We start from the raw sequence: 18485 nt of genomic DNA, 5'->3' as shown, positions 1-18485 counted from the left end.
AACCTGGAGAAGAGACGTCAAATGGGGATAAGGAGACATCCACTTCCCGTCCTGACGTCAAGTTTCCCAGGGCAGGGGTCTAAGGTCTTAAGAGCAGTACGAGTTTGGTCATGAGGCAGGGCAAGGCTGTTTTTCCTATGCATGCACCCCAGGCAGGCCTCACACAACTACCTCAGGCATGCAAGCCCAGCATACAAGCTGTTTCCTCAACCATCAAGAGATCTGCTTTCAGGCCTGGCCTCCTTCACAGTTTCAGTTCACACTGCTGTCTCCGAGAGGCACCCTTTCAGCAATGGAACTTCCCCTCAAGAGACCAACACCTGTTCTTCCATGGATGCCCAGGCCTTAGGCTGCACATACCTCCATCCCCTGGGACTGGGGACTCTCCTCTGAACAGGGTCTCTGCGTGTACACGGGGTATCATGCAGACAGCCTGCATGGGTGGCCCATTCCGCCACCCCTCACTCCATCCCAGGGAAGCATTTGTGAGGTCTGGACCCTTGAGCTTCCATCCAAGGTCCTGGTAATGTTCCTTTCTGCACTATGCCAAAACACTACAGTGGGGAGGGGAAGGTGGCAGGGTTGACATGCAGGATTCAGAACACGGCAGGATGATGGGACGGGGATCCGAGTGTCTGAACCTTTGCCCAGGCAGGAAGGGTACTTCTCTGAGCACTGATGTGACGGTAGAGGGACTACAACTCACAGGCTGAGGCAGCAGCAGTCACCCCATGAAAGTTCTTGGGCATGGCCCTGATTCATGATACAGCTGTGAGCTAGCATATGAGCTAAAAGTCCAGGAGCTCAGAGAGGACATGTGTCCATAGGCTATTCAGACTAACACAGCCAAACACATGGCCTTCCCTAGCGGCCCAGGGGCTAAGACACCACACTCCCAAGGCAGGGGGCCCAAGTTTGATCCTTGGTCAGGGGACTAGACTCGTCACAGCCAAATAAATAAAAATATATATTAAAAAAAAATAGTCAAACACAGCTTCCAAAGGACCCCGCCCCCTACACTCACATTTGGGGCCACCTGTAGCTTTTTATAGAAGCTGGCCACATTCAGAGAGTCACGGGGACTCCAGAAATAGTTTCATGTTACGAGCATTTCTATTTACACCTCGCCCCTTACTCAGCCTGCTGCGGCCTGAAGTAGTGATCGAATCAACCACAGGGCACCCTGGGCTTCCTCCCGTGAGCTCTAGAATCCAAGCCCAGCCAGCTGCTGTGGGTCCTGCGCTGTATGCAGCGCCACCCAAGAGGTGTCATCCCAGACTGAGTGTGCCTTGTCATCCCGGGTGTCAACTCAGAATGCCCTGCATCCCAAGAAGCCCACTTCATTCACTGCTTTGTCAGTTCTGAGCCCTAATTCTACCTCATCTGCCTCTCCATACCCAAATCCAACTTCTGAAAGTCTACTGGAAGGAAATATACTAGTTTCTTTCACTGCAACAGAGACACCAATACTTGGAAGTAATTAGAATCATGTTACGAAAATGAAGTAAGACAGAAGCTGAAACTGTCCCTTCTCCGTCCAGGGGATGAGAAACAGGCTGCTGCTGTCCCTGCTGCAGCACCAGGTACCGTCGTGGCATCTGACACAGATTTTAGCATCCGGACCGCCCAGTGCTGCAGGGCTGGTGTTACTAACATCCCCAGTAAGCAAGACTACTTCACATGAGAAATGACGACAACCTAGTAAGGGGGGTGGGGGAGGGCTTTGGGTTTTATCTTTTCCCCTATGGGTGCACAGGGCAAAGGAAACCCAAATACCTCCCTCATGTGGAGAAGAGGACAGCCACTGCCGGTCTGACAGTTCTTTCCTGTAACCTGCGTCACACCACCGGCAGAACAGCATCGAGTGCTCTGGGCCGGTAAGTAAGTACTCACCTGAGCACATCCTCTGGGTGTTTCTGTTGCAGTTTCTTCCCCAAACCAAACCCAAAGAAGCAGACAGCAAACATGGGGGTGACCCCGACGATGGGGGCGGCCATGCCCCGATATAGACCCCTGATGCCCTGCAAGGAAGCATAGAAGGGGAAGCTGTTTACAGACACTACTAACGTCTCCATCACGGAAGCAGGGAAGCAGCGTGTCCTCTGACCTGTGGCCCCCTTTCCCCAAGCAAGGAGAGCTTTAAAAGGAAGAATCTTCCCATTTATCAGAAATGGTTGTCTTCTTATAAACTGCTGGAGAAACTGAAAACAGCTTCTATTCTGGAAGGCAAACTGGCAACACGTAGCTTACACCTCCATCACAAAACTACCTGTCTGGAAACATAAGGGAATACTCAAAGATATAAAAAAGAATGACATCAGACATTTATTAAGCACTGCATTTTGGAACATTCCCAAATAGGAGATTTATGAGACAAATTACAGAAACCTCGTATTGGACTATCACACAGCCATATAATCACATTGTAACATGAGAAGAGATTACTAAATTGGGGGAAAGAAAAAGCAGGCTATAAAACAGAATGTACAATGTGACTTGCTTGGGGGTGAGATTACAGGTGCTTAAGAAATTTTTGTATTTCCCAAGCATTAGGACCTGAGGGGAGTTCCCCAGTGGCCTAGTGGTTAGCATTCTGGGCTTTCACTGTGGTAGCCTGGGTTCAGTCCTGGGTTGGGGAACTGAGATCACTCAAGCCACCCAGTATGCCCCCTCCCAAAAAAGACACAAGATTCTTACTGTTAAAAACAAGAGCAAGACTGCACATCAATTTTCACTAGTACATTTAGATAATGAAACTGACTATGTAGTAGCCAATAAATAGACAGACAAATAGACATTCCAACCAAACAAGTTAGTGTAACAAGGACGAGGAAGATCTGGGATCCAGGAGACCAAGGGTTTGGCCCAAGAGAGGGGAGGGGTGTTCTCAGGAAGGTGTTGGGTACAGCGGGCCTGGGAAGCCAGTTGACATGGGAGTATGGGACATAGGACTCCAGGAGGAGTTTGTTTGTTTTCTAAGAAAAACAAAGCAAACAGCAAACATTGTAACAACAGATGATAAGTGTCAGGCAGTGTGGAAAACCAAACAAAAAGGTATTCTACAGCACATTTAGGACACAGGACAACAGAGGCAGAGGCTCAAAGAGACACAAGCAAGAGAAACTGACACAATTGTTCAGGCAACCTCAAGAAAAACAAAAAGCTGTAATGAAAAGTGCACTGAAGGACATTACTTTGTTAACAGAGAAAAAACATACATCAAGTTGCAGTCATGAAAACAGTGAACTCTATCAAACCACGAAGGATGATGAAAATTATTGGGCAGAGCAGAAAGAGGAGCTAAGGAATGCAAGAGTTACAACCATCTACCACAAACAGGTAGCTAAAACAGTTTTAAATGGATAAAATACATGCATGCAGCTAGGTAGAAAACAGCGTTAATAACAGAGAGCTGAGGGACTTCCCTGATGGTTCAGTGGTTAAGACTCTGTGAACTTTCACTGCAGGGGGCAGGGGTGCAATCCTTGGTGGGAGAAGTTCCCAAAAAGGGAGGAAGAAAAACAGTAACTGAGAAAGTAGAAAGTAGCAACTTCTAAAGGATTGGGTGGGGGGCTACTTTGTTACAAGCCCTTCAGTAACAAACTAAGTTCTTGTATCATTTTAATACAAAATAAGGGCTAATTTTTAAAAACATGTTATAGTTGCTCCCTACAGGAAATAGCAGAAGAAATGGGCAGGGGCAAGGGATGCTACACTCAGGGGAAGGTCCACAGACCTAGGCTGGAGAACCCGACTCACTGCAGACTCTGGGCACTCACAACCCATCTTCTTTCCAGAACTAAAGGGCACAACTGTACTTGTCAGCACTCTTCCCAGATCCTGCAAAGGTCTAACATTGCTACAGGCTGTAAGCAGACTCTCCAAGGGCAGAGAAAGTAAAGAGGGAAGGGTGAACAGGAAGAGAAGGTTCTGAGAAGGATCTGCAAAAGCCCCTCGGGACAAAACCCTCCCAAAGCCCCTCCCACAGCTTCCCACTTGGCTGAGAAGGATGCCCAAGGCCGGGAGGGCCAGCGACTCTCAACAACTCCAGCCTTCCTTCCACTGTCTGGCCCACCCAGTTCCATGCAGTACAACCAATATCCGTCCAGTAGTACCAGAAAGTGAGCTCAATCTGGCACAGCGAAACCCAGAGACAAGCACAAATATGGACTGAGGAAGCCTCTTCGACACTGCAGGGAGTTGGGTTTATACATATAGGGTTATCGTTACCATCTTTTTAAATTCCATATATATGAGTTGGGTTTATACAAGCCACTCTCACCAAGTTGGGTTTATACAAGCCACTCTCACCAAGCCTCCAGCACCCAGCACATTGCCAAGGCGCTGTACAGGTGCTCAGTAACACTTGCTGACCAAGGGGCATATAATCCTGTCTCTCTGTAAGGGCAGAGAACTCTTAGCATACTGGAAGCTCAAAGCCTCCACTGGACACTGATCAGACTCCATTCTGGGTGATGAGAGAAAGACAGCCTTACAGAAGAAAAGACGGCACCATCTCCAGCATGGATGATTGGGTAGATTCCACTTCAAAACCTTCCTCCCGTACCTGGGTCCTGCAGGAGCCCTGGGAACAGTTTCTCCTCCTAGACTGAGTCCATCACTTACCAGCATCCCCTCTTTGTCTGGGTGATACCTGCTTCTTACTTCTGTATATTTAATAAAGACTATATATTTAACATTTATTCACATCAGAGTTATATTTTAGGCAATGAAGGAAAAGTTCTTAACAAGGTGTTGTTACCTATGTGCTAATGACATCAATAATAAGCATCACTAGTCATTAAAACTTCTAAAATCCCATGTTTTCACTCTAAGAAATACCTGAAAAATGATTATACAATTCAATAACCTCACATCAATTTAGTTTCCCTGTCTATGGGTTTGAAGACCCTCTCTTTCACTCTCTTTTTTCCTCAGACAAGCTGACTTTTCCTCCAAATTTTACATGAACTTTTGACACTGATCCCTGTCAAACAGACTGAACCAGCTTTGCCTTTTCTTCTATTTCATGTCTCCAATTATTCCTCATGAATTCCCTGTGGTCTAAATTTTGCCTTCCAAGAGAGAAAGAACCACTTTATTAGCTTCATTCATCCACATAAAACAGTAACTGTAACTCTCAAACACTCCAAAGCGATGACAACAGAAGGACATGGGATGACACGGGGGTGAGAGAGCCAGGCACGTGGGCTGGACCTCCTGCAGAAGCATGCAGTCACCCAGTCCCCCGGAGAAGTAACACTCCAACCCTCTGAAAATGTGTTCCTCTGAATAAGAAAATGCCCAGCCCCACGATTCCATACCTCTCTCATCAGAGTCTTCCGGAAACAGTCAAAGGTGCCAGAATACATGGGAGGCTGTCCAGGCAAACTTGGAGGCTGCGTCTGCAGTCGGACCTAAAACCAGAAGTTAAAACACAGTCATTTCCCAGAAGCAGAACCGCCTGTCAGAGGCAATGACCTGACCATCTGCCAGAATCTCATCAGAGTAAGCAGCACCTGTGTGCACATTTTCAGCATTCCCCTTATCTGCTGGATTCAGACTTCTCTTTCCTCCAGTTTATTCCAACCTTGTACTCATAAGTCATCAGTAGCATGCTTTTGAAGAGTGAGACAGTTCCTCTGATTTCCTCAGCCACTTTTGCTATTTATTTCTTACCTAACGGATCCCACGGTGACCAAATGGAATAGGTATGACCAGTTTACAAATGAGGAGACTGGGTTCACTGAGGCCCAGTGATGTGCCAGTAACTAGACCTGGCTGAATCAAAGCTCAGCTCAATTCTAGGCACTCTCCACACCCATCTGAAGTGCTTTGTGGGGGGTCCGGTAACATGCTTGACAAAGATACTTTGGAATGAGGTGGATTTAATCCTGCTTTCCTTGGTCATCCTTCTCCACCTTTCGGTGGGTTCAATGCTTCCAGCTGTCTCTCTTTAAATCTCCACTCTTAGCACTCCACCCTTTGTCTCCTTTTCTACTCCAGGTGTCCCACTATCCCTTTCAGAAAACATGTTCCAAGAGCTCCAGCGGCGCGATCGGTTAGCACTCGGTACTTATACAGAAGACACGTTCCGGGGCTTCAGCTTATGTTCAGTGATGACTTTTACTCAGCCATCTTCAGACCTTCTCACCTCACCTTTTGGGCTATATTCCACTGCCTGGGGAAGCTCTCCCTACTCAAATTACCTCTAAAATCTCATCCTTTCGATGCATGTCCCATTTGTCCCAGAGCCACCAGTCTACCCTGTTTCTCCGCATTTGAAACTCTAGCACCCAACTACTTCCTGTGTTTCTCCTCTTATTCATGTGGGCACCAAGGCTAACGCAAGGTTCTTTCAAGATGCTGCCAGGATCCTAATTTCTTCCTCTCTCCATCTGAAGTCTTCCAGGCAAAGTGCTTGCCCATTCTTACCCAGTGTGGTGGTTTTCAAAAATGCCCATTAACTCTTTGATACTCCTGCTCTTCAGAAGTTAAACCCTAAATCCCCTCCCCTTGGATGTGATCCAGACTCAGTGACTCACTTCGGTCAAACAGAATGTGATGATATTGATGCTATGTGACTTCCAAGGCTAGGAGACAGAAAGGTCGGCTTCTGCCTGTGTCCATCTCAAGTTATCTGCTTTGGGGAGTCCGTCACTACGCTATGAGGATACCTAAACAGCCTGAAAAGGCCATGTGTAGAGGAAACAAGGCCTCTTCTCAACAGCCAGCACTAACTGCCAGCATGTGAATGAACCACGTGGAAGTCAATTCTTTAGATGAGTACAGTCCTGCCCAACATCTTTTTGTTGTTTTTGACTGGGAGGGAGGGTTTTTGGTCCAGTATGGGGTTGCTTTTTCTTTTTTTTTTAAAGCCTTATTATGATATAACTCGTATACCATAACATTCACCTATTTAAAGTATACAGTTAGAGGGTTTTAACAGTTGCAGAGTTGTGGAACCTTCATTATAATCAATTTGAGAATATTTTCATCACCCCAAAAAGAAACACCACACCCATTAGTAGTCATTCTCCTCTTCTCTCAGCCACTGGCAATTACTAAGCTACCTTCTGCCTCCATGAATTTTCCTATTCTCTATATTTCATACAAATGAAATCATACAGTATGTGGTCTGTATGATTTTTTTTTTCATATCTGGTTTCTTTTACTTAGCATAAAGTGTTCAAAGTTCACCTATGTTGCAGAATGTATCAATTCTTTATTCTTTTTATTGGTAAATAATATTCTACTACACAAATAAACTATGTTTTGTTTATCTGCTCATCAGATAATGACAAATTACATTTTCTCCACTTTTATTATTATCAATAATGGTGCTACAAACTTTTGTGTACAGGTTTTTGAGTGGACATATGTTTTTAGTTCTCTTGGGTGTTGTATGGGTCAAGATTCTCCAGAGAAACAGAACCAATAGGCTATGAAGAGTTAGTTATTTGTTTGTTTGTTATAAGGAATTGACTCACACAATTATGGAGGCAGACAAACTGCAAGATCTGCAGTCAGCAAGATGGACACCCAGGAAAGTCAATGAGATAGTTCTATTTCAAGTGTTAAGACCTGAGAACCAGGAGAGCTAATGGTCAAGTCCCAGTTTAAAAGTTGGCAGGCTCAAGACCCAAGAAGAGCCAACATTTCAGTTAGAGTTCAAAGGCAGGAAAAGATCAACATCCCAGCTCAATCAGTCAAGAGGGAGGAGTTTTGGCCTTTTGTTCTATTAAGGCCTTCAACTGACTAGATGAGGGTCACCCACATTAGTGAGAGCAATCTGCTTTACTTAGTCTCCCTTAAATGCTAATCTCACACAAAAACATCCTCACAGATATACCCAGAATAACGTTTGACCAATATCTGGACATCCATGGCTCAGTTGACACATAAAATTAATCACAACAGGAGGACTGCTAGGTCAGATGCTAACTCTATGTTTATGTAACCTTTTGAGGAACTGCCAGACTGTTTCCCAAAGAGGTTGCACCATTTACACTCCCACCAGCAGTTTATGAGTGTTCCAACTTCTCCACATCCTTGCCAACACTGACATCTATTTTTTAATTTTTTTTAATTATAGCAGGTGTTAGGTGGTTATTAGGTGGTATCTCACTAAGATTTCGATTTATGTTTTCATGATGGATAATGATGTTGAACATTTTTCATGTGTTTATTGGCCATTTGAGTATCTTCTTTGGAAAAATGTCTATTCAGATTCTTTGCCCATTTTTTCCTTTCCAATTTTTTTTTTTTACTCTCATAAAATATACATAAAATTTACCATCTCGATCATTTTTTTTTTTTTTCATCTCGATCATTTTTAAGTGCACAGTTCAGTGATATTGGGCTTCCCTGGTGACTCAGCTGGTAAAGAATCTGCCTGCAATGCTGGAGACCTGCGTTTGATCCCTCGGTTGGAAAGATTCCCTGGAGAAGGGAAAGGCTGCCCACTCCAGTATTCTGGCCTGGAGAATTCCATGGACTGTATAGTCCATAGGGTCACAAAGAGTCGGACACAACTGAGTGACTTTCACTTTCACTTTTCAGTGATGTTAAATAAATTCAAAATGCTGTGCAACCGTCACCATCATCCACAATTCTTTTTATCTTTACCCACTAAACAATAACTTCCCATTCGCCCTATATCCAGACCCTGGTAACCAGTCTACTTTCTGTCTCTAAGATTTTCTGTACTTGAAGTACCTCATATAAGTAGGATCATAAAGTACATGTCTTTTTATGAATGACTTAGTTCATTGATCCTAATGTTTTCAACATTCATCCATGTGGTTGCAAGTGTCAAAATTTCCTTCTTTTTAAGGTTGAATAATATCCTATTATATGCATAGGCCACATTTTGCTTATTCATTCTTTCATTTGTGGGCACCTGGGTTGCTCCCATGTTTCAGCTATTGCGAATAATGCTGCTATGAACGGGGTGTACTAATATCTCTTCAAGAGTCTGCTTTCAATTCTTTTGGGTAAATATCCAGAAGTAGAATTGCTGGATCATATGGTAATTCTATTTTACTTTTTTAAGATACTGGTATACTGTTTTCCACAGTATACCAGTAACATTCCCAACAATAGTGTACAAGGGTTCCAAAGTCTCTGCATCCTCCCTGACCTTTGTTATTTTATTGATAGCAGCCATTCTATTGGGTATAAGGTGGTATGTCATTATACTTTTTATTTGCATTTCCCTAATGATTAGTGATATTGAACACTTCTTTCATGGTTTTTTCCAATTATATATCCTCTTTGGAGAAATGTATATTTAAGTACTTTGCTTATTTTTCTTTTTCAGACCATGCAACAATCTTTTATTATGCATGGGTTTTTTAAATTATTTTTGCAATATCTCCATTCACAGGCAGAAAAAAATAATTGTTTAGCATATTGGAACTTGCAAACCTGATCACTGCATAGAGAAGGCAAAATTATCCCTACAGCATGCTTAACCAGGAGGCCAGTTCATCTGCCAACCTTCGAGAACATGGAGATGAATGTGATAGACAGACTGGCCCCCATCTGAATCTTCATTCACCACCATTCGATAGCCCTTCAGGCCCAGATCAGCAGCGCGTTTCTTGCCAACAATCATCAAATGCCCATCATTTCATCATCATCTTCTGCTGCAGAAATCTAGGATATATGTTTCTTTAGTATCACAAGAAAACGTGCTGGTGCTTGAGGGGAAATGTCATGGAAAGCCAGACACTGGTCATCCTCATAAATGATTTCGGCTGGGATTTCCTTGCGAATCATCTTCTTGAAGATCATGTCGCCACCAGGCCAGGCAACCTGAGCCTTGGTGGTCTCATCTGCCATCTCTGCCTCCCTCCCGTGCGGCCGGCTGGAGAAAAGGTCGGGAGGAGATTTTGCTTATTCTTATATTGCGTTGTTTTTTGTGTTATTGACTTGTAAGAGTTCTTTTATATATTCTGGATCCCAGACAACATCTGCAACTTCACAAGAAATCCTTGAGCCAGACTACCCACCTAATCTGCTCCCCAAGTCCTGTCTCACAAAGATCAAGAGAGCTAATGAATGTTGTCGTTGTTGTTTTGACCGCACTGTGCAGCATGCAGGATCCTAGTTAACCAACTATGGATTGAGCTCGAACCCATGCCCCCTTGCAACATGGAGTTGCAACCACTGGACTGCCAGGGAAGTCCCTATTGTTGTTGTTTTAAGCCACTAAGTTTTGGGGTAAGTTGTTACATTGCAAGATAACTGATACACCCAGTCATTATATTTCTGCAGTCTTTTTCCTGCTCTGTGTTCTACTTCTTAATCCTTCTCAGTTTGCTATCATACTAACCTTTCCAAGACACCATTTTCATCATGCTCTTCCTCTATTTATTTAGGTTGGTGCAAAAGTAATTTTGGTTTTACATTGTTGAACTTTGCCATTTGATATTGAAATACATTCTTCTTTTTTTAAATTTTTTTGTTTTGGAATACATTCTTAAATGTGGTTATATTAAACATCTTTAATGTACATTTGCTGCTTTATGTTTTTGCTAATGAATTGTTACTTGCTGTTTACTTTATATGTATCCTAGACTATGGAAAAGATGTTAGACAAAAAGCAAATTCGAGTGATTTTCTCATACTAGTTCAAAATGGGTCATAAAGCAGCTAAGACAAATCACAGCATCAACACTGCATTTGGTTCAGGAACTGCTAACAAACACAGTGCAGTGGTGGTTCAAGAAGCTCTGCAAAGAAGATGAGTGCCTTGAAGATGAGGAGCACAGTGGCCAACCATTGGAAGCTGACAAAGACCAACTGAGAGGATTTGAGCACTGAAGAACTGATGCTTTTGAACTGTGGTGTTGGAGAAGACTCTTGAGAGTCTCTTGGACTGCAAGGAGATCAAGCCAGTCAATCCTAGAGAAAATCAGTCCTGACTATTCACTGGAAGGACTGATGGTGAAGCTGAAGCTCCAATATTTGGCCACTTGATGTGAAGAACTGACTCATTGGAAAAGACCCTGATGCTGGGAAAGACTGAAGGCAGGAGGAGAAGGGAATGATAGAGGATAAGATGGTTGGATAGCATCACCGACTCAATGCACATGAGTTTGAGCAAGCTCTAGGAGTTGGTATTGGACAGGGAAGTCTGCCATGCTGCAGTCCATGAGATCACCAAGAGTTGGACACGACTGAGCAACTGCACTGTACTGAACTGAATTGAGAGGATCATCAAAGCTGATCCTCTTACAACTGCATGAGAAGTTTCTCAAGAACTCAAGGTCAACCATCCTACAGCTGTTTGGCATTTAAAGCAAATTGGAAAGGTGAAAAAGCTCGATAAGTGGGTGTCTCATGAGCTGATCACAAAAAAAAATCATCATTTTGAAGTGCTGTCTTCTCTTATCCTATGCAACAACAGCAAACCATTTCTTGATTGGATGGTGACATGTGACAAAAAGTGGATAGCATACAACTGTGATGACCAGCTCAGTGGCTGGACTGAGAAGAAGTTCCAAAGCATTTCCCAAAGCCAAACTTGCACCTAAGAAAGGGTGATGGCCACTGTTTGGCCATCTGCTGCCAGTCTGATCCACTACAGCTTTCTGAATCCTTGCGAAATCATTATATATGAGAAGTGTTCTCAGCAAATCAATGAGATGCACCCAAAACTGCAATGCCTGCAGCCAGCACTGGTCAAAAGAAAGGGACCAATTCTCTGTGACAATGCCCGACTGCACATTGCACAAACAAAACTTCAAAAGTTGAGTGAATAAGGCTACAAAATTTTGCCTCATCGGCCATATTCATGTGACCTCTTGCAACCAACTACCACTTCTTCAAGCAACTCAACAACTTCATGCAGGGAAAATGCTTTCACAACCAGCAGGATGCAGAAAATGCTTTTCAAGAGTTCATTGAATCTTGAAGCATAACTTTTTTTTTTTGAAGCATAGCTTTTTATGCTACAGGAATCAACAAACTTATTTCTCATTGGCAAAAATGTGTTGCTTGTAATGGTTCTTATTTTGATTAATAAAGATGTGTCTGAGCCTAGCTATAATGATTTAAAATTCAGGGTCTGAAACCACAATTACTCTTGCACCAACCTAACAAATTTTTCATTCTTGATTTTGTCAGGGCTTTTGTTAGTCCTGCGCTCTAGGCAATGGAGGAGACATGCAAAGCTGAGGAGTTTATGGAACATAACAGTAGACATGTCCAGAGGCTCCCACTGCTTTACATCCAATATCCCTTACTTGGCCTTCAGATTCTCCATGGTCAGGCACAAGCTCCTCAAGTTAGTAGAAAGAGAGAGAGATGGACCAAAACTTCTGACTGATACCTTTTTTGTGATATTGTATAAATCCATACCTGTCTCATCATGACATCCACCATTTAGGCCCAGCAAGAACATTAAAGTCCTCCATGGCTGGTCTTCTTTTACAGCCTGATTCCAACTGACAAGCCTATATCCACCTTCAGTCCTGCCTCCTCTCTGCCTGGAATATCTGGGTCTCCCTACTTCTCTAGTTAGAACTCAGCCAGCCCTTCACCACCCACCATAAAGTCTTTCCAAGCTGAACAGCTCCAGCTCTTGCCTTTTCTTACCACGGTTAGTTGCCTTGGGTCTCTGAATGTGTCTCTTGGCCAAGCTTTGACCAGAGCCCGCCTGGCTCCCTAAGGTCAAAAGGACAGTAGTCACCAATTTGTGGTTTTGGCTTAAATCAAAAGGAGACTTTCTGGTTATTAAAAATGCAGTGAGGGCTTCCCTGGTGGTCCAGTGGTTAAGAATCCACCTTGCAATGCAACAGATGCCAGTTCGATCCCTGGTGAAAGAAGTTCCCACATGCCATGGAGCAACATGCCTAGTGCCACAGCTACTGAGCCTGGGTGCTGCAACCAGTGAAGCCTGCATGCCCGAGAGTCTGTGCTCTGCAACAAGAGGAGCCTCTGCTATAAGAAGCCTGTGCACTGCAGCTAGGGAGTAGCCCCCGCTCGCTGCACCTAGAGAAACCCACACACAGCAACGAAGACTCGGCACAGTCAAAAGTAAAATTAATTAATTGATTTTTAAAAGATAAAGGCTTAAAAAACGCAGTGAGCATTTTCAGTCATTTACATTTCAGGACACAGATCATCCTTCCCTTCCTGGGAGTGACAACTGATGGGGAGGAAGGGCAAAAAGATACGGAGGTAGGAGCGACACTTGTATTAGGGAGCAACAGGATTTTGTTTTTCTTTAAAGAGAGGCCCCAGATAACTAGAACTAACGAGATCAAGAGTAGAAAGAGAGGTCAAATAATTCTCCCCTGCATGCGTGCTGCTTAGAACTACTGTTGGGGAAGCCCTAACACATATGGCATTTATCAACTACTGAATATAAACATCTGATTTCATGCTTCACAGTGCCCAAACCAGCCCAATGGCTTTAATCTTAGTCTTGTGATAAAATGACCCCAGAACCTCTTCTAGATGAAAGGCAGCAAAGAGCCTGCTGCCCAGACTTGCTCAGAGAACATCACCAAAGCAATTTGCTTTGGTGGAGGAAACCCAATTCAACAATCCAAGAAGTCCTCTACACAGGTTTCCCACTTTGCAAGACGCACGACTGCTCCCCACAGGCTCACCCTGGCCATGAACTGTCCATTTTCTCCAAGTGTGTGCAGAGATAAGGTTAGACAAGTAGGATGAAGCTTTGAATGCTAAGTCACAGGGTATGGACTTTGGTCTCCAGTAAGGACTTGCTGAAAGTGCTACAGGGGAAACAGTCGATGTGCAATGTGAGGATAATCAGCAAACAAGCCTTGATGAGTTTCCACCTTCCCAGAGCCTCAATCTGACCATGGCTTCCACACCAGATTGTTGCGAGGATCAGCCTGGCCCTGGGCAAAGCTGATCACTTGATTTCCTTGGAAGGGACTCAGTCACTGAGGGCATTGTTGCTTCCCACAGGAGACCACTGAGGTTAAGGAGAGGCTACAGACTGAAGATGGTTAAGAAAGGTGCAAAAGAGATAGTGCCGGAGCACTCTGGCTCCAGAGAAATGTGTCAAAAGACCTATCTAGAGTAACCTGCTTTTAGCTCTCTTCCAGAAGAGGGATTTACAGATGACCTGTTTCAACCTTGCTGATGTTAGGGTTTGCAGAAGTTAGAACTTTGAGCAGACGTTTTTTCTTTACCATCCCCAAAGTAGGGGCGCCAGATCAGAAAAGGTTGCCGAACAGAGAACTTTTTTTAAAATCAAGAGTCTTCGGTGGGCGATTAGAGGCTTCTCACTCTGCGCCGTCTAGCTCCTTGGGGCGCAGGAACAGTTTCCTCCACACCCGAAAGGGTCGAGAGGGAGATTCCCCAGACTTCTCACGGAAGCTCCCCCGGCCCCCACTTCTGTCCCGGACCGAGCGTCGCGAGAGACCCTGCTTTCCGCGCCCTGCTCGGTCGGGCCTCCTCCCTCCAGCCCGCGCGCCCCAGCCTCCTCGCACCTTGACAGTGTCCAGCGGGTGTCCCACGAACACCAGGCACATGCCTCCAAAGCCGCCGGCCAGCAGGTTCTTGAGCGGGCTAATGGGCTTCACCTCGTCTGCCATGGTCAGTCCGTCCGTCACAGTGCCTGTGGTTTCCCGGCCGGCTCTGCTCCACTGCTCCAGCCGCGGCGCCGGCGCCGCCGACCTTTCACCCACTTTCGGGTGGGCGGGGCATGAGCCCGGGGCAGGTCGGGAGGAGGGCCTAAACCGCCTGCCCGGCCCCGGCTTCCGCCGGCGGCGCTGCTTCCGGCCATAGCCCCTCCTAGATGGGCGTGGCTTGCGGGAGAGGGGCTGGCCCCGACGCCTTCGGGGCGGTATTTTGGAGTGGCGGTTGAGGGGTGTCGAGGGGACTTACTCCGCCAGAAACTCTGTTTCCTCCCTTAAGTTCCCGTTCCTCTACCCACTCCGCTGAAGGCGACTGCGCTCTGCTGTGTGACAAAGCACCCTTTCAGGTGCTGGAGGCACAGCACACGGGTCCTTGTTCTTGTGGAGCTTCCAGACCGTAGCAAAGTTAGTGAAAAATGCATGGTGTATCAAGTGGTGAGAACTGCTATGAAGAAAAATAAATCTGGAAAGAGGATAAGGATTAGTATTGGGGGGGGGGGGGAAGTAACCTGCAGTTTTAATTAGGTGAGTAAAGGACAGTTTCACGGAGAAGGTGACTGGAATCAAGACCTGAGAAGTTGAGGAGGTGAGTTCTGTTCATAGATATAGGGGGGACCGGAGTGGGGGGAGGGAGGGATCTTCCAGGCAAAGACTGCAAAGTCCCTGAGATGGGCTGTGTCTGGACTGTTTGAGGGACCCCTGAGGCCGACATGGTGCCAATGGTGACATATCAAGCGGGGCTTTGTGTGCCACTGTAAGGACATCAGCCTCTCCTTTGAAGAAGGTGGGAGCCATTCTAGGGTTCTGAGCAGAGGAGTGACATAGTCTGACTTGTGAGTTAACAGAATCCCTCTTACTGCCAGTTGAGGATAGACTAAGAAGCAGGGAGACTTGAGGAGGCTAAAGGTCATAGTCAGAGATGCTGGACTGGATTGGATCAGAGCACAGCAGAGGAGGTGGTAAGATGTGTCTGGATTCTGAATATATTCTGAAGGAAGAACCTAAAGGAATCGTTAATGAATACAACAATTAGGAGTAGGGAGGCCTGGCGTGCTGCGGTTCATGGGGTTGCAAAGAGTGGGACACGACTGAGCCACTGAACTGAACTGAAGTTGCTCAGTTGTGTCCCACTCTTTGCGACCCCATGGACTGTAGCATACGACACTCCTCCATCCATGGGATTTTCCAGGCAAGAGTATTGGTGTGGGTTGCCATAAGGGTGATGCTTATGTTTTTGACTTACTGACTCTCGGTGGATGGTATTCAGGTATCCACTATATAACTTGTCATTTCTGTATGTTTGAAATTTGTCAAATTAAAAATTTGTAAACAATAAGCATACCCCTACTCTGTAACAGGAACCTCACTGCCCAGCTAACTTGATAGCAATCCTCCTCTGCAGGCATTCTCAAGCTAGGAGGAAGCCTAGAATGGGGAGGATGAACCATGTATACTAGGGGTGGAAAGATTAGTGACAGGAACAAAATTGAGATCAGGAAGTGATGGGGCCTGACTGGGGCAGAAGACCTGTAACAGGAGTGGAAGGCAAGGAGGCTGGGGCAAGGCTCAAAAGCCTATTTACCTTGTGCTATAGGCTTTTTCTAGGTGGGGATGGGGAACAATGGAATAATTTTAAGCACAGCTGTGACATGATCAGATTTGTTTCAGAAAATCTATTTGGTATCGATGAATTTGTGTTGGGAGAGAATGGAAGCAGGGAGAACAGTTAAGAGAAAATTATATTGGTCCAGGCAAGAGGCAGTGAAGGCATTAATTGAACAGGGTGCTCATCACTGGATTGGCCTTATTGGAATGTCCAAGATTCAGGGTTTGGTAATAGGACCACGTTTATTTCATTTGGGACTTCTAACACTGGCTGCAGAAGAGCTAACTTAGAGTCAATCTGCATCAGAGCAGCTTCAGGAAGAGGTGCTGTTTGTTATAGAACAGCCCTCCTGATAAACTCTTCTGGTAGACCCTCTTGGTAAACCTTGACAGACCTGAACATGGACTCCACTCAAGCCCACCAAGTTCTATTAAATCCTCATAGGGTAACTGATGATCGCCCAAACAAATGGTCTTCCTGTTTCCTCATCTGATAAGCCTTTACACACTGCTAGAAAACTTACCTGAAATTTAATCTGTCATTCCCTGGCCAAAAAACCTCCTCAGCTCCTCACTGCATCAGAATAAAATAGAAATGGTTCAGGGCAGACAAGGCTTTTCATATTTCATGCTACCTTACTGCTTCAACCGTGTTTTTCGCTAGACTGTATCTTCCTCTCTAAGCAAACTTAGCTTCTACTGGTTTACCACACAGCCCTGTGACTTAACTGACCCCACCCTCCACCCCGCAATGGCCAGGCCTTTACATTTCCTGTCCCCTTCAGCACAAGGTATCCTTCCTCTCCCCACTCCAGGTAACATATTGATGCAGGAGATGGATACCAAGTTGCCCATATGCTAGACATTGTCCAACCAGTGGTTCTTAGCCATCTGGGAGGTAGAGAATTTCTGGCACCCTCTCCCCAGAAAAATGTACACCTCCAGGTTTGCTATCAATTCCACAAGCTTCATGTCGGGTGGCATCACTTACTTGATGTACATGAGTTTGAGCAAGCTCTGGGAGTTGGTGATACACAGGGAAGCCTGGCGTGCTGCAGTCCATGGGGTCGCAAAGAGTCGGACACGACTGAGTGACTGAACTGAACTGAACCAGAAGCTTCATAAGGAATGTGAAGCTATCTTTGTGAGGCAAGAGGGCCCCACCCATGGTAGATACTGCAAGATGAAAATAGGAGGACAATTGAGGGAGGAGGCTGGGCTCTGCCCAAAGAGGAGAGAGCACTTATTTCTCATTTTTGAAAAGAGAAAAGAGAAAAGTCAGACCTCCCTGACTACACATGCACAGAAAGGCTCCTTGGAGGTCAAAAGGGGGAGTGATGCTAGGTGATGCTAACTACCTCTATACCTCTAAAGTAGAATCTGCCTCGCCTCTAAAGTAGAATCTGCCTTGGCTGAGAGATGTGTGCACACACATAGGAGGATCCTAAGATACACCAATTATGGACTCTGAGCCAGGGAAATAAAAATGGTTGGCCAAAGGGAACCCAGAAAAAATTGCTCCATATAAGTGGTCATACTACCACGAGGGCATGACTCTGGGACTCTGAGTCCACCCATGTGTCTATCCATACGTACTCTGTTTTCCTCCTAATAAACACTTGACTTGTTTCACTACTTTCCGTCTTTGTGGAAGTTCTTTTTCTGCAAAGCCGAAGAGCCAGGGCCCTGACACTGACCACTGGTCTGGCAGCTAGGATTTGTTGCTCTCACTGCCTCTCCTCAACCTCAATGTCTGGCCAGGGAACAAGGCCCAACTTTATGCGGCTGCAGGCCGAGGCCATCTGAGATCACTTGGACCTTGCTTGAGAAGCCTTCTTCCTAGACCTTGGGAATCAAACATGAATGAGGGGGACGTTCCCTTAGGTCACACCCTTCCCAAGACCACCCACATCCTGTGACTGAGCAAGGTAGAGATTTAATGCCTGACCACTTTGGTGTGGTATCAGATACTCTGACAGGTAGTATTCACACTCCAGTGCTCTCTGCTGGGTTGGCTTCACTGGGCCTGCATCACAGTTTAACTGCCGCCTCTGCCTAATTCTGCTTCCAGCCCCCTCCCTTTACATACGCTGGTCCCTAGTAAGTATCTTGCTCCCCAAGCTCGATCTCAGTACTTGCTTCCAAAGAGTCCAACCTGCAACAGTAGGATTCAACATCATTCCTTAGCAAAAACAAGATAAAACCAAAAGGAAAAGAACATAAAACTGTAAATTTAAGATTTGAAGCAAACTCCCT

At 45.4% G+C, this 18485-nt stretch overlaps 1 protein-coding gene and 1 pseudogene across 1 annotated transcript in view; both read right to left on the bottom strand.

The window, feature by feature from the left end:
* SLC25A20 (solute carrier family 25 member 20) overlaps positions 1-14690 on the bottom strand; it is a 34676-nt gene extending 19986 nt beyond the window's left edge. Inside the window, exons 1-3 of the mRNA XM_043886502.1 lie at positions 14478-14690; positions 5325-5417; positions 1894-2021 (exon numbers count right to left, since the gene is read on the bottom strand). Coding sequence (XP_043742437.1) covers positions 1894-2021; positions 5325-5417; positions 14478-14582 — 326 coding nt within the window. The 5' untranslated portion in view covers positions 14583-14690. The remainder of the gene's footprint in view (positions 1-1893; positions 2022-5324; positions 5418-14477) is intronic.
* On the bottom strand, positions 9424-9846 carry LOC122683024 (annotated as a pseudogene).
* Positions 14691-18485: the final 3795 nt, after the last annotated feature.

This window comes from Cervus elaphus, chromosome 24 (genome assembly GCF_910594005.1).
Source record: "Cervus elaphus chromosome 24, mCerEla1.1, whole genome shotgun sequence".
Classification (NCBI taxonomy): domain Eukaryota; kingdom Metazoa; phylum Chordata; class Mammalia; order Artiodactyla; family Cervidae; genus Cervus; species Cervus elaphus.
The sequence above is the reverse complement of the archived record's forward strand: the minus strand, read 5'-3'. Positions and strand labels throughout refer to the sequence as shown.